Raw genomic sequence first — 26,958 nt, forward strand, 5'->3', positions numbered from 1 at the left:
AAGACACAAAACCCAACAGACAATTGTTGCAATGAAGTGTCAGCCAACAGTAAGGTTTAACTACCGACTGAACACTATTGCTGGCACACTTCCAGCACCAGCTATCACTGTTAGGTCCCACTGATTTAGTAGAGGCCTGAGAAGGCAACCACAACCTTAGAGTCGGCCTTCAGTGAAGAAAATGGTTACGCAGTCTTGTTTTAATATTTCTAGAAACAAAGGCCAACCAAAGCTCACTCTATTTGAAATAGATTGAGACTTGTTTTGTTTCAAAATGCCATGGAGTACTATCTTCATGAAGATAGTGATGGCCAGTTTCATTAAGTTTCGTAGCAGGCTAAACACGATCACTACTCTTCTCAGGAGCAACCTGTTGTACTCAGTGTACTTTTCACTACAATGATCTTCAAATTCTCTCTCTTAACAAAGTTACACAAGGTTATATAGATCCAAATTTACTACTTAAAAGGTTTACATTAAACAGGTTGGTTATACAATGAAATAAAAACCCAACACGTTGTATTCCTTAATAACAGAAAAAGCCTGGAGTACAATCAGTACAACAAAAAGCACTTTTCCAGATAAGCATTTATGTTTAATAGCAACAATTGTGCAAAATATCAGTTTTCTATTTCATTTAAAAAAAAAAAAAACACCAACAAAGTTAAACCCAATTCCTGCCCAGTCAAGAGTGAGGAATCAGTAATGACATGCACTAACAACTGTAATGAAAATACTGAAGTCATTGGACATATGAAAAAGTAGAGTAAAATTTTTATCAATTTAATTGAGTTTAAATTATACATCAACATGCCTTATGTCTCTTAAATGAAATTCTCTGTAGCATTACTGCAGTTTAGTTTTTATATAAACCACACTATTACAAGTTTCTAGAACCATGCCTTATTCTTAAGAAAAATGTCCAATTCTTATAAATGCACACATTTCTAAGTTGTCTGTTGTTTTACATCAAGTACAAATAAATTTAATGCTATCTGGGAGATCACCTTTAAAGTTATTAAATCTGTAGTGCCTGTGGTCAGTACTCCCCTGCTCCCAACCCCTGGTCCGTCCCCTAGGTGCTGGGTGACAAGTGCCCAAGAGTGCAGATCATTTGAGGACACGCACTATTGCAGTAATGCATTGCGGGCAGATAACCCTATCACTGCTATGTATTTGGCCAGCAACCCAGTTACACGTTGCAGCCCCCTCAGCGTTAATCAAAGTGAGATTGTCTTCAGCATTACTTTTCTTTATATTGAAATAAACTCAAAGGGGAACCAATTAATAGTCAAGTAAGAGTAAAAAATGATACAGTTAAGGCCTTTGCAAAAAAAAAAAAAAAAAAAGAAAAGAATGTTTAATGTCAATAAAAACTGAATCAGAAAGGTTCCTTCACCTGATTTACTAGAGGAGAAAGATGGAAACTGCAATGAAGGGGAAAAAAATCATGTGGAAGAAAAGCATCCTAAAGGAGTTAAGCACTCAGTGCTTATGTGTAAACAAGCCCAGAACTTGTATCTTTGAAAGGTGACTACTAATTTGTCACTGTCAAAGTTAGAATCCAGCATTAAAAAGAAAAAAAGTTCTTCTATAGCCCATTGCACTAACTACTGGCCACCTAGAAGTCTGCCCTTTCGATTCTGAAGAGCTGAGCAATGCTTTCATGAACAATTAAATGACAGCTACAGATTATACAGCTGATTATGTTACTGAGGTTGGGGTGTTTGTTTGGGTGGTGGTTTTTTGGGGCAAAACTGTTATAACTGTACTATGGTGTCAGGGAAACTACCAATACTTGTGATAGGACTCAATATACTGCTGATGAGTATTTCTGCCATATTTTATTTTATATAACTTCAGAAATTACAGGCTGCAAACTACATCACTTGGCTTAAAAAAATTTATCGTAACTGTGGCTCCATAAAGGACATTAAACCCAATCACGTAAATGACCATCGTCTAACTTGGCTTTTCACAAATCTCTCTGATAAGTATTTTCTAAAGCAGTTTCTTTGACATTATTAAATCTTATTCCATTTTTCAATTAAAATAATTTTCTTTTTTGGTATATATAATTGCATTAGCTATACATACGATTCATCTGCAACTGTTCTTCTCTATTGATATCTGCAGTACTTGTTGGCTGTTTCTCTGAAGTAAAGTTTCCTCCATCCCACCTGTGTAGCTGAGCAGCAACTGGGACAACTGGAATTGGTGGCAGTTTCTCCCTCCAGCTGGGACCATCCTGATCTATTAAAGTCTTTGTTATTCTGAAAGAGAAAAGCCCCGTCAGCATGACTTTTCATATATATAGCTCATACTTTTATAACCTACACCCAAATTAAATAACGCAATGTTCCCATTTTTCAAAAAACAGCTGAAGAATTATCCCTAGGACTAATTTAAAAAAAGATTGTCACAGTAGTCAATGGTATTGCACTCATTTACAATTTAGACTTTTTCCACTTTTTAGACCATTTATGCTAGCATTTAGAAGACAAGAAGCTGACTTCAGCTTCTTGACATATTTAAGTAAATGACTGATTTTGCAACTAAGGTCTAAATACTGCCTACCACATGCAATAAAGAAATAGGCGAAAAAATGATGTATTTATTTTGTTTACTTTTCTTGGCTGTTCATAGGTGTTATTTGTAACAAATGCGGATTACAATATCCTCAGAGTGTGGTACCTAAATTTGCCAATGTCAAATGAAACCTCTTATACAACAATTCTCCAAATAACTAATGCAGGTTATAAAGTAGGTGTTAAGTTGCATTTTATAGAACAGTCAGAAATTCATCAATCAATCATTCTTTATCCACAAAATATATAAAAACTGTTTGGTCTTTCTTAAACCAACACACCCACACACACCCACCCACCCACCCCACACCACCCCTCCACCCACCCACCCCTCTCTTATATATGTCAACTATTTCTGTATGTGAGAGGTTCAATCCAAAATCCATTCAAGTGGGAGTTTCCCATTGCTGTGATATATTTTGAGAAAGACCTAACTAACTATAATGAGTAAAGCCATACCAGACTTCATGGTTCCATTATAATTTTTGTAGTGTTTTTTAAAAAACAACTATTAATCAAATACGAGAATGAGAATAATAGTGAGATAAACATCTTCTAATCTCAAAATGAGCTTAAGAGTCAAGTTCAATTGGATCTAAGTCTAATACCTACTTTAACAAAGGAAAATTCTGAATTGAGTACTAAAGCAAGTCAGATTGCTACTATAGCACATAAAACTGGAATTTGTATATTAGGTGCATTACTACATGAATACACATTAAAAAAAATTAAGGAACTTGAATGTGACATGAAGAATGAGATAAAATGAGCATAAATTACCCAATTAAGTTTTTTTGCTTAGTTTTGTTCTTTAAAAATATTTCAATAACAGCTATAAAACAAAAACAGTATAATAGTAGGCAACAGAGTCAGAGCACTCAGGACCAAATTCTTTTCTCATTAGGGTCTGACAGAAAAACCAATACAAGAAGCAGCACCTGTTCTAATCTTCTTCATTGTAAAACAGAAATTACCAAAATATTTTAGATTGTTATGGATTAAAAAAACTGTTTGTAGAGCTCTAAAATCTGTGATTTTATGTATTACATAATTTTGCATGAAACATACCATTTCTTATATTTTTAAATTGAAAGTAAGTTTCTTCAGACACAGAATATCACATTTCCTAGTATTATCTAGTTGCTTTATTTGTTTTCTAAGTGAACGCGATGAATATTTTTCTGCGTGTTAGCTGCATATGCCCTTCCAGGGACTCTCCTCTACCTACATCATTACTAAGCAGTATTTTATAGGACATACCAACAAAGCAGCTTGTCCAAGTTCTGTTTTGCTCTAATTTTAGTAAAACTTTAGGGTTTTTAGTGATGGTTTGGGTGACATTGTTAAGAAAAATATGGCACACCATCATAAATTAAACAGCCCTAAGATTTACTCAGGTTATTTTGTTAGAGAACAAAACTGTACACTTCATATTAAAAAAAAATCATTATGTTTAGGTATTTCCCATAGAAAGGGACAGAATAATTCTACAGTAAACCAGGACCCCATTGACTTCCTATTTGATTTTTCTCCATTTGAGAACAAAAAATCTGATCTAATTCATCAAAAGCAACAGAAAGAACTCTGCAGTCTTTGATGATAGATCGACTTCTTGTAAGATAATAATCTAAGAATAACCTTTTGTAAAAACGTGTACCTGCATGCTATGGTTAGTTTAAAAAGCACACATAGCTCATGCAAAAGCTGGGACAAATACACCCATTCCCCTCAACAACACCCTAACTTGACCCAACAATCTTGCAGTTTTGCAGTTTATCACAAATTTATCAGTACAGTACAATACTCATATGGAACTCTGTAATAAAAACTCCCAAGCTATCTAATGCAATTTGCTAACCGATATTAGAGGAGTTGAGACAACTGGAACAAAACTTCAATTTAGTAAATGGAAATACATAAAGATATTGCTCCACATTAGAGCTCCTGTATCTCTAACAGTGAAAAGCAAATAATAAAACACTCAAGAGGAAATTAAAATACACAAAGTAGGAAAATCATGGATGTTCACAAAGCTGGGAAAATGCCACTAATTAAAAACGTGCTTGAAATGCATTTTGCCGTGACATGGCACACACCATTAAAAGAAACAGTCCTTCCAATTTATCTAGAAATCACCTCAGGATAACCAATAAAGACACAATTCAGTATCACCTAATCAACATCATAAACACTCACATAGCTCTTTATACTTGTTTTCAGTTGACTTTTCATAAAAAATATGTACTTACATTCTTAATTGTTTCCTTTTAATTGCAAAATGATCAGGAAAAGGCTTTCCATTATCAGATAAAGGCTTTATATTAAAAATTCTATTACTCTTACGTGAGAATTATTAGAAATGTCAGACTGAACACAAGTTTGATTCTAAGATTTTTTTGAAAGCCTGCTTAGTTAGGTAAGTACAGGAAGACAAGCCTTAACACGATTTATCAAACCCGTCCTCAGACACAAGTAAGATAATGAGTTTTTCCTGTGAGCTTCCTACAGCATCACCATCCAATTTCCCCCAGGAATGTAAAAACAAAGAAATCTCCAATAAAAGCAGGTTGTTAAGATCTGATATTCCTAATATATAAAAAAATTAAATTACATGTTAGGGTTCTCCTTTTAAGTTAAAAGGCAGTAGAGTAACTATCATATTTTGTTAAAATTCATTTTGAGAAAGGTCTGTTACTTCGGAAATGAAAATTAATACTTTGGTAAACAATTTCAGTTTAATTCATAAATGATAAAATATTACAAAATAAATTGTAGTAAAAGTTCAATTATGCAGGAGGTCTATGCTTTAGAAACTAAGAATTTGCAAGCAAAAATTAATTACCAGCAGAAGAGAAGAAGGAAGAAGCAGCTGAAATAAGGTGATGGGTTGCCAGGGAGGAAAGAGTAATGAGCAGTGAAGCTAAAAACTTAAGGAAGGCCTAGAGAGGAGAAAAGGAAGAGTGTTAAGGGTAAAAAAGGAAATAAGCTTATTACTAAGCAAGTTACAAGTCAAGGAGAAATATGAAAAGAGTATCTGCAGATAAAATAAGCCAAGATTAAAAAAAAAAAGTGTAATAATCACACAGATACCAGGATGAGCAGCTATATCACCAATCCAAGAGGAGATCAGTAACAATTTGTTGTGTTACCAAAAATAAGACTTCTAAGAGAAGATGATAAAGTTTCATGATCTCCTCTGGCCACCTCTGGTCACATAAGCAGAATTTAAAGATATTATGGACTTTTTAATGAAGTAATAATGTAAGTGCTCATGGCCTTGCCTTAAAAAGAAAAAAAGGTACTAGATTCCATTGTTAAAAGTCACATGCATGGGTTCCTGCTCAATGATTGATGGCTGTTCTGCTTTCGTAAATACTTTTTTGCCCATTAAAAAAAAAGGAAAGAAAAGGGAATGGAAAAACTATCATGCACACACTTAAGTACTTACTATATGTTAATGAGAACACAATTACAATAGTGTAGCTACACTAATTTTGCACTATTAAAATATAATTATAGAAATTGAGATGCCTCTCTTGGCACCAAGAATTAATGTTGCAAGTATTAACACTTAAGTTAAAAATAATATTCAATTATATTTTTTACACCTCTAAGCTTTATAGCCAACCACTGTATCAAGCTACTTCAGTGTCTACACAACTGCAACATACTGAAGGATTCACACTTAACATAAATCTCCAACTGTCACAGGAAGTGTGCTAATATGAAAAGGAAACAGAAATGTCACAGAAAAGGTATGGACCTTAAAGTATTACTTTATATGGTATCAAATACAAGTTAGGAAAGAAAACAAGTTGAAGTATCAGTAAAAAAAAGCCTTTAAAATATTACATTTTTAAAACAGAAAGTGACCTACTGTTGGCAGAGGAAAACTGTGAAGCTATGGGAAAACAACTAAATGAAACAGCCAGTCCTCTAGTTATACCGCACTAGTTGTGACAACCCTGCCTCTGTAGGATACAGAACAGTGTGAGCATGTGAAACAAACAAAATTGAATTCTATTTTTCTATTTGGACTGATGAGAGTAGAAAATTTGTAAGTGGAGTTACCTATTAGCACTATCATTTGCTGCTTGGATGCTGCTGTCTATTTGTAGGACTGTTTTATAATCAATGTATGCCTGTCGATACCGCTCCATAGACTCATTTGCCATTGCTCGTCGTAGAAGAGGCTTAAGGGAAAACGGCTGAAGCTCCAGAGCTCTGGAGAAAACAAAAGAAAAATGCAGGATTGAAACAGAATAACTGAAATATTATTAATAAAACTATTTTATGATATATACAACTATCCATAACAACTTTGTGATTTTAGATGGGCCTTACGGTAACATAACCAATGAAAATGGGACTAAGTGGTTTATATTAATACCCTAAATGACATGCAGTTATGAAATTGTTAGAGCTTTTACTACAAGTTATGCTACTTCAGTCCCCATCTTCCATCTGGAAAACTACTTTCATTACCAAGAAAAGATTGAAGTAATGGCAGCTGTTTAAGAGCAAAAGCTATTTTTCTTAAGTCATGCCTAGATATATGGAGATTTCAAGTATATGGTGCTTTTTCAGTTCTTCCTTACATGGAAGTATGCATGTAAAAATTACATTTGGTAAGACATGAATATACACCTGTCGTCTTCTTGGCTTTTAGGTTTTTGTCTTTCTTTTGTCTGCTTACGCTTCTGATTGTGTGCCTGGTCAAAACTGAGCTCAAGCCCTAACACAGTGCAATCAGAACATGTGCTTTTCCAGCAATATGAAGCCGCAGTCCACAAAGGCTTTATTTATTAAAGACTACCCTTTATAAATCAATGATTCTTGCTAAAGAGAAAAAGAGATAAACTTTGAAATACTGAAATTAAGATAAGTCTAGCCAATTAGATTTCATGGAATCATAATTCAGGCTGAGAGGTCCCTAGTCCAACCTTCTGCTACAGGTAGGGTCAGCTCTGAGATCAGACAAGGTTGCTAAAGGCTTTATCCAGTTGAGCCTTGAAAACCTCCAAAGGAATCTGCACAGCATCTCTGGGCACATGTTGCAACGTCCCCCATTGTGCATGGGGAAAATGTTTCTCCTAATACACAGTCCGAACCTTCTGTGGTTCAATTTTTGCCTGTTGTCTCTTGTCCTTCCACAATGCACTGTCAGAAAAAGGCAGGATCCATCCTCTGGATAATCTCCTCATAGGTACTGGCAGGCTGCTGTTAGGACCCCTGGAAGTCATTCTCCTCTAAGCTGAACAAACTCAGCTCCCTTGGCCTCTCCTCTCCAGGCAAGTGCTCCAGATTTCACAGTCAACTAAGTGACACGTCACTGAACTCATTCAGGTTGATCACTACCTTTCTTGTACTGGGGAGGCCGAAAACCGATACAATTATCATCAGAAGGGGATAATCACTTCCCTCCATCCGCTGGCTGAGCTCCTGTTTATAAGCCCAGGAGACTGTTGGCCGCCTTTGCTGTAAATTGGCTTTGCACCATTAACTCCTCCTAAAGCTAGGGAAACAATGATTTCTCGAATAAACATTTCCAATTTCCATTTCATAAATATTTCCAACATTCCATTTCTCTTTATGTTGCTGAATACAAATGAAAAATACAACAGCACACATCACAGCCCTTACAAAACCTCTGCAAAAATGCCTGACATTCTGTAACTTAGAAGAATATTAATGCAATTTCAGGTTCCTAACATCAAAATGAAGAAAAAAATCCAAAACAAAACCATAAATAAATTCAGGGGAAGATGACACTGCTTGAAGAATAGCATCAATGGGAACGGAAAACTACATTTCCAGGGTAGAATGCAAAGATAACGCAGCCAGGGACCAAACTACACCACAATACTAAATAAAATAACATGAGTGCATAGGAGCCCTATTTCACTCTCTGTAACAAGAATCAAAGGCACTCCAAATCAGAGTCTTGAGACAAAGAGATCCAACAGAGGGGTTTTGATACACTTCTAAGCCCTGAATAGCTAAAACTTAACAAAAGATAAATGTTCAATACTTATTTTTATATCATGAATATATGTACTACACCATTTTTACTCTGAAATCAAGTAACCTATTCGTAGATCATCCTTTATGTTGTGTGGCCTAGAGAAGATTTAATTGACATTGCTTAATTTGTGTGTTTGCAGTTTTACAGTTTTGCTTCCCAGTATCTAAATTATTTCTACCTCCATTGTGTTCACTAAGCATTGCCGGTCCTTGTGTAACCAGAAAATATGCAGAACTTTAAGGACACTGTCATTAAGCAGTAAGAAAATAAGCTTCCAATTGGTAAGAATACAAAACCTTTGTATTACTGATTTCAGTTGAAGTCTTACGTACTTCAGACCTCCTGAACAGAAAAATGTGATGGCTGTTAAGTATGCCATCTTGTTTTATGGTAGTGCATCTGTTCTAACAAAATACTGTTAACAAGTCAAGTTTTTCAGATGACATTTTCAGAAAACTTTTCTGTCAGGTAGAATATATGCAGTAAGTCAAATCTTTGGTTAATGCAAAGTTACATGCATATTTGATTTTTAGTTTTGGGGTTTTTTTTAACAGTTGGGTTGTGCTGTAAAAAAACAAACTGGTTAATTAATATGATTTCTAACTGTCTTGGGATCCTTTTTTGCACCTTAAGCCTCAGTCTTACTAACCCTATCTATAAAAATATATAAAAAAAGACATCTAGAAATACAGTAATAACTTAGTGGAAGGCAGTGTTTGGAACTTATTGAAGGTGTCTGATCCTCTCTAACTCCTGTATCCTTAAAAGCCACAATAAGTAGAAAGGGTTTTAGCTCAATTCCTGAACAGCTGTAATTACTGTTTGTAACTATGCCAAGTATATATTTAAAAAGAACTAAACTGAAACAACAAACCGAACACAGAGAACACACACACATACACCATATACATGTGTGAAAGCAATTTGCAACACTGTGATAAGCATCTGGCTTAACAAAGCTTGTACATATAAGTTTCTACAGGGCATCACTGAAGTAAGCCTGCTTTTAAATTAAAAAAATTTAACCCTGCTATGCATTTCTGTGTACACAAGAAGCCTAACAACTGCCCTCACACAGTCAGACAGTAACTTAGAAGTTACTCCTTCCCTAGGTTCCATGTGATTGTTTACGTAAGTGACAAAGATATCTGTCATTTAGACAGGGAATCAGACTTTATTGAAGATTGTTCTAAGTGAAACTGCAATAACAATGTATCAGTTAAAATGTTTAATCATCATCAGGAATGCTGTTGCTCTACATGGGAGGTTGCAATTTACCTGTTACAATCCTGAATGCAATTACTGCAGTTGCCTTCTTTGAGGTAACACGCTGCTCTGTTTGAGTACAAGATACTTAAATCATCTGGACTTTGTCCTCCTACAAGAAGTTACAATTAAAATCAAAGACCATTACTAAAATGACATTCAAGAATTAAAGACTTGCATAGTGTAAGGTGCACTGCAGTGATGCAGTTTGCTGACAATGCAAAGCTGTAAGGAGCTTTCCTTTATAATTTTCTTCACTGTGAGGGTGGTGAGGCACTGGAACAGGTTGCCCAAGGAACATGCGGATGCCCCCTCCCTGGAAGTGTTCAAGGCCAGGTTGGATGGGGCTTCGGGCAACCTGGTCTAGTGGAGGGTGTCCCTGCCCATGGCAGGGGGGTTGGAACTAGAGGATCTTTAAGGTTCCTTCTAACCCAAACCATTATATGATTCTGTGTCACCTAGAATATGTAATTATTCAAACACATAAATAAAAGTAAACAGCTCTGCCCCAAGTAAGTTAAAAGATTATTTTACTCATCTTCCTGTATTTAGTATCACATGAATTACCCTCGACTGACAATGACAAAGAATTTACTGCACAGTAACTCCTGCCAAAAATCCGAGGATAGGTTAGTTCATTTGTAGTTCCTTTTAATAATCTAAACAATAATCCTAAATTTAATTATAAGATATCGCACTCACCTAGACCGATGACATACTCAATTGCTTCTGAGTATTTGAGCACAGCTTCTCCAAACTGTCCACTCTTAAATAACTCGTTTCCTTCACTTTTTAGTTTTGCTGCAGTAGGAGGAAGTGAAGTAGAACTGCCACCACCACCCGACTGAGACCCTGCTCCGTGCGATTTGGAGATCTCAGCTTCAGGGCTTTCACTCTTTTGATCACTGTGTAAATAGCCATTAACTTCACCTTCATGGCCTGATAAATGCTTTTGTGATTTTTTCTCTGATGTCTCTTTTTTTAATCCGCACTCAGTGGATTCCTTCTGCTTCTGTGTCTCTCTGTCTTCTGCCTTACTGCCACCTCCTTTGCTGTGAAACTTTCTGTGCGCGTTCCCCATTTCAGCCTCCTCAGTAGCCGCCTCTCCTCTTACTGGCACGCCAATTTCTACAAGGAAGTTAATGAGCTGAGTTAGAGCTTGCATCATCAGAAGAAACTATCATCCTGGCAAAAGAGGGGTGTACAGCCAAAGAACTGGGTACCAAATCCTCTAAGCATCTTAATGTTACAAAGATTTATTTGCGTCAGAAAACACTTCCAAGAACACAGAAAAAATCCTACTTACATATAAGTTGCAATTATTACTGAGAACATGTCACAGTGAACTCTCATTCCTCCTTGCTGGGCACATTGTGAACCCCTGTTCTATAGTGTCAGAATGGTACAGAGTTCACCTTGAAATTAACTCTTTAAATGCTGGCTAGTACAATGCTGATACTTTGATTTTCCATGACCAAATCAAAATGCTTGCATGTTCCAATTAGAACACATAGCTAACAAACCAGTAATGTACACTTCCAAACTCTCCTCAAATACACATAGGAAGGATCAAAGCTTAAAAATCATTCTCAAAAAGATTTCATTTAAACATAATGTCAAAAAGAATTTATAGAGTTCAGATCATTCAATTTTCACTACTATTATTTATTTAATTAGGAAAAATACAATAAGGGTAGCAGATATTAACATACATAATTTCCTTATTCACCTGAATTCCTAACAGATGACCACCACAGTATTCCAATACAGATTTCATCAGAAAGCCTGACTCTTGATACTACCATTCACACAAAGGCAACCATGTGGTTTTGTACTCTCAATTTAGATGCTGGGTTTTCACCTTCGCTTAACTAGATGTGCTCATCTGTCCAACAGATTTTTGTTATGCCTTTATATATGGGAGTGATACCGCCAATTGACAAACTAAACTTCTGAAGTTGACTAAATATGGATGAACTCCAGGTTGTTCCAAATTACAGAAAATATGTTTTAAATGCACAAAATGTTATTGAAATAAAACTGAACAGGATGGGAAAGAATAAGATTTTTAAAATCAATAGATTCTTTAGTGCCTAACAGACAAAAGCTCCCACTGCATCCTTGCTAGCTGTGGTCTCTGTTTTGAAATACTATGTTTAATAATAAGTTCATACTGCGCAGTAGGAACAATGATAGGATAAATCTATTCTACCCACACAAACATTTTTCTAAAACTTAAAGTAAATTATTTATATTTGAGACTTCCATCCATCAAATTTGGCAGCGCCAAATACACCAAAAAGGTTTAAGGTCTGTTCGGTAGGGAGGATGAAAGCAGATGAGTTAAGATAGTAGTACTATAATAATAATTTCCTTAGGATACATGCTAAAATACTTTTATTTTACATCCACCAAAACAGACAATAGTCCATATACCTTCTACTAAAGAAAAGGAAAAAATAATTTTAAATGCACAAACAGCTGATAGGACAAGTTTTTTAGAAAAAATTCTACATCAAAACACTCCTGAAAAGTATCCCAACTGCTAGAGACAATGAAAAAACAAGAAAGGCAGATATGTGTGATGTGAATGTGAATGTCATTAATGCAAACATCATTTCCTGAATACAGGAGAAAACTTCCTGAAGATGAAGTGCACAGAACCAATCCTGAATTAAACAGGAAACATTTCTAGCATTCAGAGTCCCCCTGAAAATAAGAATATTCATAATTAACTTGTTTAGCTGTCAGGTCATGTAATTGCCTAAATATTTCTGGACTGAGTAAACACCATGCACAAAATTGTACAGATATATTTCTCAAATCTAATTCTCACTGTCTTTCAGTTTCAGTGTTTATAACATAAACAATATTCCTGTATTGATCTCTACAGATAAATGTATTCATGAAAGCAGTATTCTGGGCTTTGCCTTAAAAAAAAAAAAAATCAGCGATTATGAACTTTTTTTTTTAAAAAAAAGAAATTCTAGATACATTATAAATGCCAAAGAAAAGTTAAAGAAAGGTACTGAAAAGTAGGGATAGGATTTTAATCGGAATGACAACAAATACAAACTAGAAAGAATTTTAATTCATGTTAGTACTAAAATAAGGAACTTCAAATGGATGGAGAGTCATCAAACAAAAGCACTGAATACTCCAAAAGGAATATTTGAAGTACTTTTTTGTAATGGATGACATCATCTTTTATTTAAAATTAATTTCCAGCTACACAAAGTATTTATCCTCCAGAAGCACAGCACAAGAATAGTGGTAGCAGAATGAAAAGCAACATATCAGTTCACAATGAATTTGCCTATTATGAAGCCAGGAAACATTTTCAACTCTTTCATCTGCTCTGGACTAGCTACATATGAAGGCAACTGTAATGGTCCAAATCTCCACAGATTAATTTTTAATAATTTAAAATAATTTTTGCTTTTGTGCCACACACGGTCAGCAAATATGTGTTTTGTATTACGTGTTCTTGGTTTAGCTGATTGAGATTGTACCTGGATTGTTCTGAGCCAGAACATATAGCGAACAGACTTCTCGAATAACTCCGATCTCTGACTGCTTAGGAGCAGTCTTTGTTCATAAAGAACAAGAAAAGATTTACTGGTCAACATTTATACTGACACTGTCATTGAGGGTTTTTCTTAACTTCAGGATATACACTACAAATACAATTCTAGAGTTAATTTTCAACGCTGTTTCTTTTAATATGATCTAAAGTCTCGTATTGCTAGCTTGCAATAGAGCCTAAAAGCCACAGTAGGTTGGGCCCCATTGTGCTAGACACTAGACTAATTAACTACAAATGAAAGCCCCTTCTTCAGAGAGTTTACAATTCCAAAAATCAAAATTAGCAAATGAACAAGCACAATGGAAAGAGGATCGAGGAATACAGAATAACTATTATATTGGATAACAAAGTGGCCAAATGTCGTCCTCATACAAGACCTCATCAATAAGGCTTCTAACCATAAGAAGACCAGACACAGTCAATTATTGAAGGCTACAATGGCAAAGAAACTTCCTATTACAGTAAAATTCTAGTCCCAGAGATTACTACAAATTAAGATTTGGACAGGTGCAAATTCATACATGGCATAAAGGCCAAGCGAGAGAGGATACAGAGCATCCAGTAAGCATTAACCAGCAGATAACATCTCAATTATCTCAGAGCCTCAGTGGTAGAGGAGAGCAGAAAACAATACTAGGAATGCCAAAAATACAACAGCAAGCACAACTGATCACTTGAGTAGGAAAGAGCTCTAATTGTCTCCTAACCAATAACCTTTGCTTCTCAACAAATCAGAAACTTCAACATACAAATTTAAGACTTTACTCACTGTTCTCTGTGAAAAGTCATGAAACATTAATACATAGGTTGATGAATTATCTGTAACATCAAATAAATGTTTCATTATTCCGCATGGAATAATTCAAGGGAAAGTAAAAATGTAAAGACAAAGAATCCAGTTTTATTTAAAGATGTCCATTTCATAAAACATGTTTAGAAAATCAAGAAGAGAAATTCAAAGACTGTTATCAATGCCTATTTGTTTTGGAAAGCTGTAAATCATTATGATGACAGTTCCATTTACTTAAGGGCAGAAAGCCCATTACTTCAGAGAAACCATGATACATGGTCAAGACCAGTTGAGAACACAGAACACAATTCATCGAGGATGCAGAGAGAGTTTGCATACCTGTTCAGCTCCTCACAACATTCCCAAAAAAGGACGATCTAGTGAAAGAAAACAGTCACAAGGTAGTGGACTGATATAAGGAGATGCTCTATTAATCTAAGAATGGTTCCAAATCACAGTACTGTCATGTTCAATGACAAAGACTTTTATTTGGTGCTATCAAGTAGAAAATAGACTGAAAAAAAAACCTCACAGAGTAATTCTCTGTGGCCAACTGCTGTGGCATCAAGTAAATTTAATACAACATAGGCAGTGAAACTAGAAGTCAGATGCAGGATTTAACACAAAAGAAAAAGAGGTGCGCTGATGCTTCAATATCAAGTGTCAGTGTACCAAACCAGCTATCTCAAGGTGCACAAAACAGGAGGACACATACAAAAATTTAAAAAATACATATCCTGAATTGGGATAAAGGTCTCATCCAGAAGAAGAATATTCTCTTCACCTCTAAAGTATAATAAATAAACCATGCACAAAGAAAACACTCTCTAGGCAATACCTTTTCCATGGTCAACTCACAAAACATAGCTTTGTCTGTTAAGAGGTTTCTTGTATGTGCACAATTTAAAGAGAGATCTGTTGTCAACTTTAGCAATAACAGGTTGAGAAATAATAATTTTAAAGCTAACTTAGACTTCATTTGTTTAAATGCACTCTCCTTTTTATGAATATTTACTAAATTTCAGAACTGTTTACTACAATGTTTTTTAAATTATTGTAATAGATCAACTAAATACCACACAATTCAGCAGATTTTTATTAATTAAAAGTGGCTATTTAAAATACATTTATTTTATTTATCTTTAAATGATATTTATCACTTGAGATTATAGCTTCTATAAACATGTCAAAATATCAGGCACTTTGTTCAAGTATATACATGATTTTTAGTTTTTACAGTGCCTGAGTACTAGTTTTTACAGTTTCTAGGATGTAAGCAATTTTCCATTTCTATTGTATAAAAAGGATTTTATTTACTTTTGCTTTCAGATACATAGACCAGACACTATACTCTTTATTTAGACTGTTTTGTTCAGAGCTGAGAAATCAACTCTTCAGAGCTAAAGAAAAAAAAATTGTTGTTTTTCTTCCAATGTCTAAATTATAAGTTTAGCAGGAATGCATGAGGGTTACCAACTAGAATGTGAAATAAATTTGACTACATGACTGGACAAATGGACTACTGGACTGACTGCGACTACATGACTAGATGTACAGAGAAGACATATAAAACGCATAGTCTACTTAATGCTGTTAGGTTCACAGAACATAACAGATTTATTCAATTACTGAACTGACTTTGTTTCCAGTTGTACCTTAAAATACAGAGTAATCTATGAAGAGCCTTGCCTCCTAAATCTCAAAAATACTTATGTATATCACTTGAACATGTGTGACACTGACGTCAGTTGACGATCTTCCCTATGTTTAAAAGCCTAACCTTTCATCAATGAATGGGAGTCTTCCTATGGAGCTAGAAGGCACTTAGTCATCTGAATGCTCCCAATGGAAAGCAACCCCCAATTAACTAATATTTAAGGCTAGGGACATGATCCATCCTTTCTTCAAGGCTTTTAGCTGAGGAGATTTAGTGGATACCTACTGATTTTGAAAAATATATTTTCCTTAAATTTTTGTGCAAATAAATGCATTATTAAATCACACATTTACAGTCTAATATTCATAGGCCATGAAAAACACAAAAGCCACAGTTGTCATGCTACATTACCTTAAAGAACCAACAGAAAGCAGAATGGGTGGAAATCAACTCAGGGATGTTATTCTGTTGCAGGTTGGAGGAGGCCAGACGTGCAGCTGAATCTAAAAGCAACCTGCCAGTGCAAGCCTCAACAGCCCCTGCTGCCTCAGTTCCTCCTAAAAGTCATGTATTCCAATAATGCCAGTAGTTTCATCTCAGCAGTCTTGCAGTTAGTCACACATTAACCCAGGAATGGGAGCTGCACTTCAACTGCTTGTAAACTACATACAGTACACATTGTTTACCTCTAATATATACTTTTGGAGCACACAGGTGCTCCGAACCCCCCCCCCCCCCCAATAAATTGATAGTTTTCAAAGCTATCAAAACAACAACAAAAAATCAAATTACATGCCACTTGATCATTTTTACACCCTTTGATCCAATCAAGGGAGGAAAAAATGCAGAACTAAAATGGGATGGTGGCAAGGCAGGAGAGCTATGCAAGAGACAGAGCTAAGAAACACAAAATGTTCTGTAACACCAGAAGAAATGCCCAACAGGGCCCACATCAAAGGATAGCTATAAAATTACACAGGACACAGCGAAGAAGGTGATTTATAGCAACATTTTCCATCTGTCTCTGTTATACCTTTTCTAGAAATAATTCCAAAGATGTGTAATAAAACTGGATTCTAGATTTCGCACTCAGATCAACTTTAAGTAGCGAATGTAATTTTAGTCTTCAAACAGGCAAAATTCTTTGCAAGCAAATATGGAACTGTGTGAATAAACACTGCAATATCAAAGGCGGTATTTTTTCCCTCAGGTTAAAATTAAATAGAAAGTGACATGACATTACTTTTATCTGCACCGCTTCTTTCACGTTCTTCTGTATTTTCCCCTCTTTCTTCATCATCTTCTGAATCCTCTATATCTTGAATAAGTATTCTTTTTCCTTTGCCTTGAGTCTCAGATACAGGCTTTAAACCTTTCAGTTTCTTCTCAACCTCTAGCAGATTTTTCTGCAATAGAGAAAAAACAGCAATAGGAGAAGCTTTTTTAATAGGTATATAAATTGTAATTTATATACAGAAAATATATTCTGTTAAATAATCCACATAAAATTCTGAAGAACTATTGAGATAAATGTCACCAATATAAAAATAGAGAAAATAAATGTGACTTTCCCAAGAGTCAGTATCAAAACCAAGATTAACAGCAATTTCTGTCTCTCAGAAGATATCACAGATATAAATAAGTACTTTTCTTGAATTAACTGCTTAAGCAAAAAAAAAAAAATTAAAGGGAAAAAAAGTAGATTGTACTACTGTGATATCTGGCATGGTCTACTCAGAAGAGACACATGGAAAATAGGCTCCTTCCAGAATCACCAAAAAAGCCTAAGATCAGTTTATCAAAATTTATGCTATGGAGAATTTGGTGTCTGATGGTTATCTGATGGAGGAATGTAATTGATGGAACTAGAACCAAAAGAGACAACAATTTCTTAGCAGTGTAGTAGAAGGACACTGTTAAATAATGAAAAGGTTTTCTCCTTTTGTAAGAACTGCAAATTAGATCAAACAGCCTCTCATTCCATAAACATTTTTTGATTACTTAAAAAAAAATACTCCATCTGCACTTTACACTTTCAGAGCAAAGTAAGACACACCCAGCATTATGCACTATTCTGAATTTAATTCAATGCTGTACAAGAAGTGCCATTTCAGTACTGTCTCAAGAAAAAGATAAAACAAGGACAGGAACAAGCAAAGATTCATGTGGACAAAGTACCTTGAAGAATTCCAGTTACTGACAAGCAATTTACCTTTATTTTAGTGACTCTGCACATAAACATTCACTTTGCATGTGTTCCATACATTCATATTTAGGTCAAGAGGGTTTTGGGAATTCTCCAAGCAAAGAGCAACTCAAAACTCAAAGCACCCTGTCACCTCTAGGTGCCTCAGCCAAGGCATAATAGCTGGCACAGATAAGGACAAAGTACAGACATCTGCTTTCAGCTACAGAAGTATTGCTCAGCAAAGCTACTAATGTATTTGGACCTCTGGAAGAGTGTACTCAAAATGAGTAAGTATCTTCTGTCTGGTATTATAAGAAGTCTCAGCACAGCCTATTTGATAATCCTTTCACAAAGACTGTTGTGGAGTTTGTCACAGACTCACAAGCTATTTAGTAGTTCAGTCCTACAAACAACAACAAAAAACCCCAAAACCCCAAAAGTTCTTTTAGAACTCAAATCTAGAGAGGCAGGTGTTTAAAAAGAAAGAAAGGGGAGGGAAGAAAAAAAAACAAAAGGCAGGCAGGTTGATTCATTGGTTGATGTGAAACTCAGGAACTATTCTGGACAGAAATTTAGCTTCAAAAACACCCTAAAAAGGATGAAAGCTGTATGTAGTGAATTTTACATAATAGGCACTGACCTCTCTCACTAGTGCAAGTAATAGCAGAGATCAAATAACTCCATGGAAGGAAGCTGCTAGCAGCTCAAAATGTGCCACCAGTAAGAGCTGAACAGAATTCAGCTGAGGCACAGCATCCAGAAGTCATACATAAAAAACGTGGGAGGGTAGCAGTATGATAGATTCCTAATTAACAGGCAAAGAGCAGTTTAGTATCAGAACTGGCTAGTACTGAAGATTCTCAGGACATGTACAGTCCAAATGCAAGGACTGGGTTCTAACCCACAAAACGCCCCTAAGAAGATACCAATGAAATGACACGAACAAATCCTTTGCTACATACCTGAAGTAATAGTAGTGCAAGGACCACATCCTGACCTTGAGTTTCCAAAGAAAGCATCCAGCTTTCTTAGATCCAAAATTGGCTAAGAAGGGTTCAGATTCATCAGAAAGTATGAAAAGTTTTTCATTCTAGCATGGAGGTGAGAAATGAGTATTCATAACATCACACTGAAGTGAGGACAGAACCCAGGTCCTCTCCTTTTGGTTCAACTCTACCTTTACAACAATAAAAGCTTGGCATCTCTCTTGAATTTTTCTTGTGAATTATATGTCAAACTTAAATACATCTAACCCAATGGATCTTGTTCAGAGAAATTTCTAAATAACTTTGATCAGCTAAGACACTAATACTGTAATTATGTTCAGCGGCAAAATTTTAGGCACCTAAATTACATTGCTAGAGAAGACCTATAGGTTCTCACAATTAAGTAGTGAACAGAATATCTGGTCACATTCAAGTACCTAATTTCCACCACAGGCACCTATGCGGTCTCAGGAAACTGATTGTTGGCACAGTAGCTCAAGTGTGCCCTCAAAACTCATATTCAAATCAAACAACATAAAAGGTACTCACTTTATGCTACAACTGCATACATCCTCTTTCTAGTCATATTCAACCCATTTATCTTTACCTTAGCTATAGCGTTTTCTGGTTCAACACATAATACTGTGTTCAGATCCTCTATAGCTGGCTGGTAATTCTGCAGCTGAATGTGTACAGTGGCACGGCGCATCAAAGCTACAAAGGAACAAAGTATATTACTGATGTATTTAAAGCCTAAGGCGAATAACAATACACTATTTTTTCTAGACATATTAAGTGTAAAACATTTTTTAAAATTCTGCATTTACTTCATAATGATTCTGTACTAGTAATAACTGCTCTCTTGATCATTTTTAACAATGCAATTTCATGACACCTTTTGAGATAGCGATCATGAATTGTGAAGCATCTTTTCATATACAAGAGCGCTGCCAGTTATCATTTAAAGAACAAGAGATAGCCCCATGCTACTGCATAAGAATACACATCACAGATCAACAGGATGGACTGCATAAAACTTCTTTGACCCCCAAAATACTGTTAAAATTACCTTGGGGAACTACTCTGTTTCCTTCTTTATACTTGGACTTGATCTAAAGCTCAGTGAAGTCAACTAACAAAATGAATGGATATGTATCATTTTATTTGCTAGAAATAAACTAATACATAGGAGGGCAAGTTTATGTTCTACTTTACCTTTTACGTTGCCAGGGTCCATGTCTAATACCTTCTCACAATCCTGCAAAGCACTGTCCCAGTCCTGAAGTTTGATTTCTGCTTGAGCTTTGTTATTATATGCAGCTGCGGTGGGTATTACTGATATACTCCTGAAAAAAGGGAGTATTGACCATGGTAGGCTCATAGTTAGAAAACCTGAATGTAGAAACACTTCACTATTGGAAGCTGAAAACAGTATTATAACAATATTAATACTGATATTCTAACCACAATAGTGGTTGGAAATTCCTTGCTGTGACATCAGAGGCAACCATCCACCAACTAGATTTACCATCTTCAGAAGTCTGTTGCTTGCCAGGGCTTAGATCTGAGATGTTGCAGAGAAGATTCCATGGCTCATCTGTCCCTTAAACTATTAACTCTTGTTCCATCCATGTAGACTCAACTGAAACTGCCAAATGAAACCTTTGAGAGTATTAAGAGTAACTACAGAGCTCTGGAGGCTATGATGAAGGGCATGGGGGGCCACACAGGCTTCTCCTTGATCTTGCTTGTAAAATGGCAAGACTGAGGTAGCAGTAGATGAATCATCCAGGTCATTATCTGGCTGCATGGCTGGTATTGTAGGCAGGGCATTAGCTTCTACGACAACAGGAGCATCTCTGAGGAATAAGGACAACTGGGATCCATATGACAAAGTGGTGCAAGACAATCTTTGCCAACACCCTTACTAACCTAGCAAGGACAACTCCAAACTATGTTTACTGGGAAGAGGGGACTACACAGAAGTGTCAAGAGGACAGCATACTGGAAGACACTCTCACATTTTCCTTGTTAAAAAAGCTTGACTGGAGGGCAATCTCAAGTGCTTGTGCACAAATGCACAAAGCATGGGAAACAAAAAAGAAGAAGAAAAGATCTGTGCAACTATGATCTCAGTGGAATAAGAGAGATATGGTGGGATAACCTGTGTAGTTGGAGTGCTGTGATGGAGGCATGCAGGCTCTTTAGAAAGACTAGGAAGGTAAGAAGGAGGAGATGCATTCTATGCTAAGGAGTGATTAAATGTGTGAAGGTTTGTCTTGAAATGGGCAAGGTTTGTCTTGGAACAGGCAAGAGACTGACAAGCCAGCCGAGAGCTGATGGGTAAGAATAAGAGGTCAGACTGACACAGTGACATCATGGTAAGCACCTGCTTCAGACTGTCTGATGAAGAAGAGCAATCAGATGAAGTCTTCTTCAGGAAACTAGAGGAAGCCTCACAATTACAGACAGGCTCTGTTTTTTATGGGGGACCTGAACCACCCTGGAAGGGCAAAATGACAAGGCACAAGAAATCTATGAAATTTCTGAAGCATATTGAAGACAATTTCTTGACACAATCAACAAGCTGACGAGATGGAAATGTTCTGCTGGAATTGTTACTCACAATCAAGAACTGGTTGGGAATGCAAAAGTTGATGACAGCCTTGGCTGCAGCAATCATGAGATGGTAGAGTTTAAGATTCTGGGAGAAATGAGCAAGATGAACACTAGAATTATAACCCTGGACTTCAGAGTCAAGACTTTGGCCTGTTCAGGAATCTGCTTGGCAGGATTATAGGGAGAATGTCCTGTAGGGCAAAGGGTGCCAGGAGAGCTGATTGATCTTCAAAGACAGCTGCCTGAAAGCACAAGAATGATCCTTTCCAATGTGCAGTGATGTGCCACATCCTTCTCAGAAGTGCACACTGATAGGACAAAAGGCAACAGACAAAAAGGGAATTTCTAATGACTTTTTAGGAAAAAAAAACAACTTACTGTAAGGGTAGTTAAACACTGCAACAGGCTGCCCAGAGAGACTGTAAAATCTCCATCCCTGGAGATATTGAAAACTTAATTGAACAAAGCCCTGAGTAACCCAGTCTAACTTGGCCCTGCTTTGAGAGGCGGTGTGCACAAGCTATCATTCAGAGGTTGCTTCCAACCTAAATTATTCTATGATTCTGCAGTATAACTGAAATTACTAAGCAGTGATTTCACTATAGGTATGCAGAAAAATAGGCAAGATCCATTTATTTTAAAATCACGTCAGCAAAACAGAACTATGTCAGAACACGTCGTCTGCAAAAGTTTTTAATCTCTTTAGAAATGAGAGAGATGTTTAAGTTTTTTTTTAAAATAGAAAGTACCCCATATGTTCAGCTTAGAATAATAGGCTCATTACAAGACAAACAGAATGAATAACTGTACTCTGATTATTTTTATATAGAACTCTACTCTTTTTACCTTTTTAGCCATACACAAATAATCCCTTCAGACTATTATCAATTCTCTCCAAAATATGTTTATTTAAATATTTCTAAATATAAGAAAATAGGAATTTTCAGATGGTATTAGAAAAGTGCCCAGTTAAAACAGCATGCAATGTCAATATCATATATTTCAGAAGGTGTACAATGCCCCATGGGGGGTTGAATATGGAAAGACTGTCCATTAGGAAGGATTCTGCCCATCCTTATTAATTAATACCATATTTATGCTCCAAAAGCAGAGATTTTTACTTATTTTTATATTCTGGATTTGTAATTTATTTACTGTATACGAAATAAAGCTATGGATGTTTTTTATATTCATGTTCTTGTATTAAAAAAAAAGACAGATGTTAAGGCTGCAAGTCAGGAACAAAAAAATACACATCAAATGCTTCAGTTTAAACAGCCTGTGAACTATGAATATCAATACCTGTGTGCACATATATACATCAACAATCTCCAGGTAAATTTTCCTAAGTTGTTCTACAAAAGTCTCCCTCCTTCAGTGACAGTATGAATGGTGCCTCCTAAACATAGATCTGTTTAATATTTATTTTATTGCTGTTGCACGCAATTTATTCCTACGCCTGATTTTCTCCATACTTGTCCGCACTGACCACAGACACATTAACTTCCTCATAATTTTTTTTCAAGGATATCCCACTATACTATCACAGCCCATGAATTACCTTAACACTTCATCTCATAGGAGTGCCATATCATTACCCTCAATTTACACTGGTAATTAATACACCAAGATTCCCATATGCTCTCAATTTTTCAACTTTCAAAGTGACAACTTAGACACTTCTAGGTCTTGTGTTTTTTTAAAATCCTTATCGTTTCAAAGCACAGAGTTGAACACAAAATTGAGTTTCCTTTAACTTTAGTTTAATGTGTGAGCAGTCAGCACTTTTTACAAGTCAGACCTCTAGGGTCTCAAGATGGGTAATCTGCAAAAGAGAAAGAAATGTTGGTCTTGTGAAAATCCTGGTTTGTATAAATGTCATCAAGTTTGAACACCGTGAAAAAGGTAGAGAAAAAAATCTGCTTCTCCCAAGGTAGAATTCAAATACCTTAACTGAAACACTACCCTTCTCTTCCTGTCATGCTCCATTCCATTCACCTTGAACTTTTCTACTTTTGAAAAAAAATACAACAGAGGTCCTGTAGCAACAACCTTTATTTATATAAACAAAGCAAAAGTCTGAGTGTAGTCCAGTGTGCACTAAATAAGGCAAGCAACCTGTAAGATCTTTTTTTTTTTTTAAATCCTGTATTCATATACTTTTTTTCTGGGCTGCTACTAATTACAGACAGTGTTACAATAAGCTGCACACAACGATTTTTCTTTCTCCTACGAAGAAGTTATTAAATCAATTTTACTTATTAACAATTGAGACAATCCTACTGATATGATTATTTAGAATTAATTTGTAATGAATTTAGTTTCTCAACACACTACTGATCCTTTTATTTTTGTAAACTTGCCCTTGAATCTCAACGGCTTTGAAAAATCTGAAGAAGTTTGTGACACCTGCAGATTGCATCCCATCACTATTTATCCACTTCTCTTCCTGATAAATAAAAATTAATATCAAGATGCAACAGTGTTTTAAGTATTCTCCTGTCAAATCTTTTTGCCCTTTTGAAAATAATCTGTCACTGGTTGCTTTAATTACATTGCTCTAAAAATAATAATAATAAGTAACAGTCATTAAAATAACACAACAGTATTTACTCACCGAGTGTAGTATGTCACTGCTTCCACATAATCGCCAGTGGCAAAGGCTTCATTGCCCTTTTCTTTTTCACGAGTAGCAATAAAAATCTTCTCTTTCTTTGTCATGCCTAGAAAAAAATATTTATACATAACAACTAACAACTTGCACAGAGGCAATCAAAACAGTCAGCTAAAATATTTTGAATTTCATAATCTGTATATTATTTTTTTAAAAAGAACATGGCTTACTAAAAACAAATTTGTACTTTACTTTCTATAATAAAAACCTAAATTCTTCTGATAGGCATGCAATTCAGAATGCAAGATGAAAGCAGCTGGCTAACCTGTACCATTGGTTTATAACAGCAGAAGTATGCTTTATTTCTTTACCTAGCACTCTCAACCTAAACACAACATAAATATTTTAACTGATGATTAACACCAAAAGTAGATTTTTTTTTTCAAATATGGCCTCAAGCTCAGCTGACCTAACAACTTTTAGCATCTCTAGGGGCTGTAAAATAAAGACACTTTTAGGTCTATAATAAGCTTCTTCAATTTGTATTTACTTTCTACAACACAATATTACAATTAAAGAAAAATTACATGTTTCCAAGACATTACCAGTAGTGTCTATTTTCTTTTCAATTATAGGTAGACTTGGCCTACTAAAGAATCTTGCTTTTGAGTTTTCTTCACAACCTTCATCAATTTTAGAACACTCCTTTTCCACATCGAACCTTAAATTAATAAAAATAACAAATTCAATAATGCTGCATGGCAATACTCCTCTACTAATAGAAAGACATACTATATTTCCATTATAAACCAAAGGAAAAGAGAGATAAAGGCTGTGTTCAATTATCCAAGACTAGTTAGGAAAAGGATATTTAGTCTTATCTCCTTTAGTTGTGTTGGGGCTTTTTTGTGTGTGTGCTTTTCCTGCCTATACATTATGCCCCCTCTTCCTCCGCCCTTCTGGTTAAAACCAAACCAACCAAACCAAGACAAATCTGCCTCACCTCCTTGCCACCCCCCCAAAAAAGGCAGATAAAATTTAAGAAACAACATCATCAAGTTCAATCCCAGCCCTATCAAACATCTCTATTAACCTTTGCCAAAATACCTAAGAAACAGCTTCAAAGCAATTAATACTGTAAACATGACAGAAATTTCAAAATAGTCTGACACTTCCAAGGCTACTCTGAAGCAGTTTTTGAAAATATTTCTGCCATACTCCTGTAAAACAAATACAATAATAACCAATTCCTACACTAGTTAGAAATACTACACTCACTGCTTTTGTGTTTAGGACTGAATGAAAAACAGCCTTTGCTTTCCACAGTAATCTTGACAATATGAATAATTTCTTTCTGAAATAGAGACAAAATTTTGAAAATTTATCCAATTCAAAACGTTTTCAGGTAAGGCTAATTGTTCTCCATTTTGATGCTGATCTTTTGCTACCTTGCTTTTACCTCTTTATTATAAATTAACCACATTTCAAACTAAGTGTTTTTAAAATACAAAGTGAAACATTTTGTTCAGAAATTGCCTAAAGAATTATTTGAAGGTTTTGAAATTACGCTCAAAATGTTTTGAAAACACTATATGCTTCAAACCGAAAAATTTCTTTCAAACTTCTGTTTCAGTATACTCGTATAACCCAAAATAAATACATTGTATGAGAAAATTCATAAACTGTAGTATTATCAGCATGCTAAAACACTTAAAGATTGAGTACATAAAACTGTAAACAAAATCCCAAATTATTACTTTAAATGATAGAGAGGAAAGAGGGATGAAAGCATAAATTGCAGCAGAAATTATTTTGATAACCTATTTTGTTTGTCCACATTTGAGCAGGAAGGCCTCAGTTTCTGAAACATACATGCATGAAAATAACCGATATGCACAACTGTTTGTAAGAACAGCATCTTATGCAGACAGGCAGGGGTTTTGGGGTAGAGTGAGACTTTAAGAGTTTCATTACCCAAACACCACAGTCTCTAGATTTAGCTCCGCATCTACCGCACTGGAAACTTGTGCGTCCTCAGTCTGATTCTACAGCATCATATTCCAGATTTCAGGAGCTACGGAGAAGCTGCGACCATGCAAAACAGATAAGTATGTGCATTTTCCCCCTCCGTGTTCAACAATTTGGGAGCATCAACCTGTTGCATAACTTGGGAGGGAAGTATGCCACCATTACGTGATGCAGAGAGTGTCTTTTTATCAGGGCTCCATCCACTCTAGAAATAGTCAGTTACTGTCTAAACCTCTGATTATGTGTAATTGAATCTGAGCAAACTGATGCACCTGCCTCAAGCTCATTCTTTGAGGTCAGTGGGGCTAAGTGCAGGAACAAAGATTCATGAGTTTTGTTTTTAATTTATAGTTGCAGCTTGAGATACACAGAAGATCAAATTTGTAAGCCCATATTAAATAACTCTAGAAGTGCTTTCAAAAAACTAAAAATTAAGCTAATTTCTTGCTTTTATGTACCTCCATAGATTTTATATCTTAGATGTTGAAAGGAAAAATGAAATCTGAAACAAAATAATTTATTTATATTTTCTGCTGACTTGCTATATTTCACACAGCTTGTACAAAAGTATAGACTAACTTGTTCTCAGCTGTTAGCACCACAATGCATCA

General features: G+C 35.5%; 1 protein-coding gene across 2 annotated transcripts in view; it reads right to left on the minus strand.

The window, feature by feature from the left end:
* SPAG1 (sperm associated antigen 1) overlaps positions 1-26,958 on the minus strand; it is a 44,680-nt gene that overhangs the window by 9,264 nt on the left and 8,458 nt on the right. For both annotated transcript variants that reach the window (XM_054818017.1, XM_054818018.1), the window contains exons 6-14: positions 24,925-25,040; positions 24,323-24,428; positions 20,302-20,432; positions 19,694-19,800; positions 17,156-17,318; positions 10,582-11,007; positions 9,892-9,991; positions 6,660-6,812; positions 2,098-2,273 (exon numbers count right to left, since the gene is read on the minus strand). In XM_054818017.1, coding sequence (XP_054673992.1) covers positions 2,098-2,273; positions 6,660-6,812; positions 9,892-9,991; positions 10,582-11,007; positions 17,156-17,318; positions 19,694-19,800; positions 20,302-20,432; positions 24,323-24,428; positions 24,925-25,040 — 1,478 coding nt within the window. The remainder of the gene's footprint in view (positions 1-2,097; positions 2,274-6,659; positions 6,813-9,891; positions 9,992-10,581; positions 11,008-17,155; positions 17,319-19,693; positions 19,801-20,301; positions 20,433-24,322; positions 24,429-24,924; positions 25,041-26,958) is intronic.

This window comes from Grus americana, chromosome 2 (genome assembly GCF_028858705.1).
Source record: "Grus americana isolate bGruAme1 chromosome 2, bGruAme1.mat, whole genome shotgun sequence".
Lineage (NCBI taxonomy): Eukaryota > Metazoa > Chordata > Aves > Gruiformes > Gruidae > Grus > Grus americana.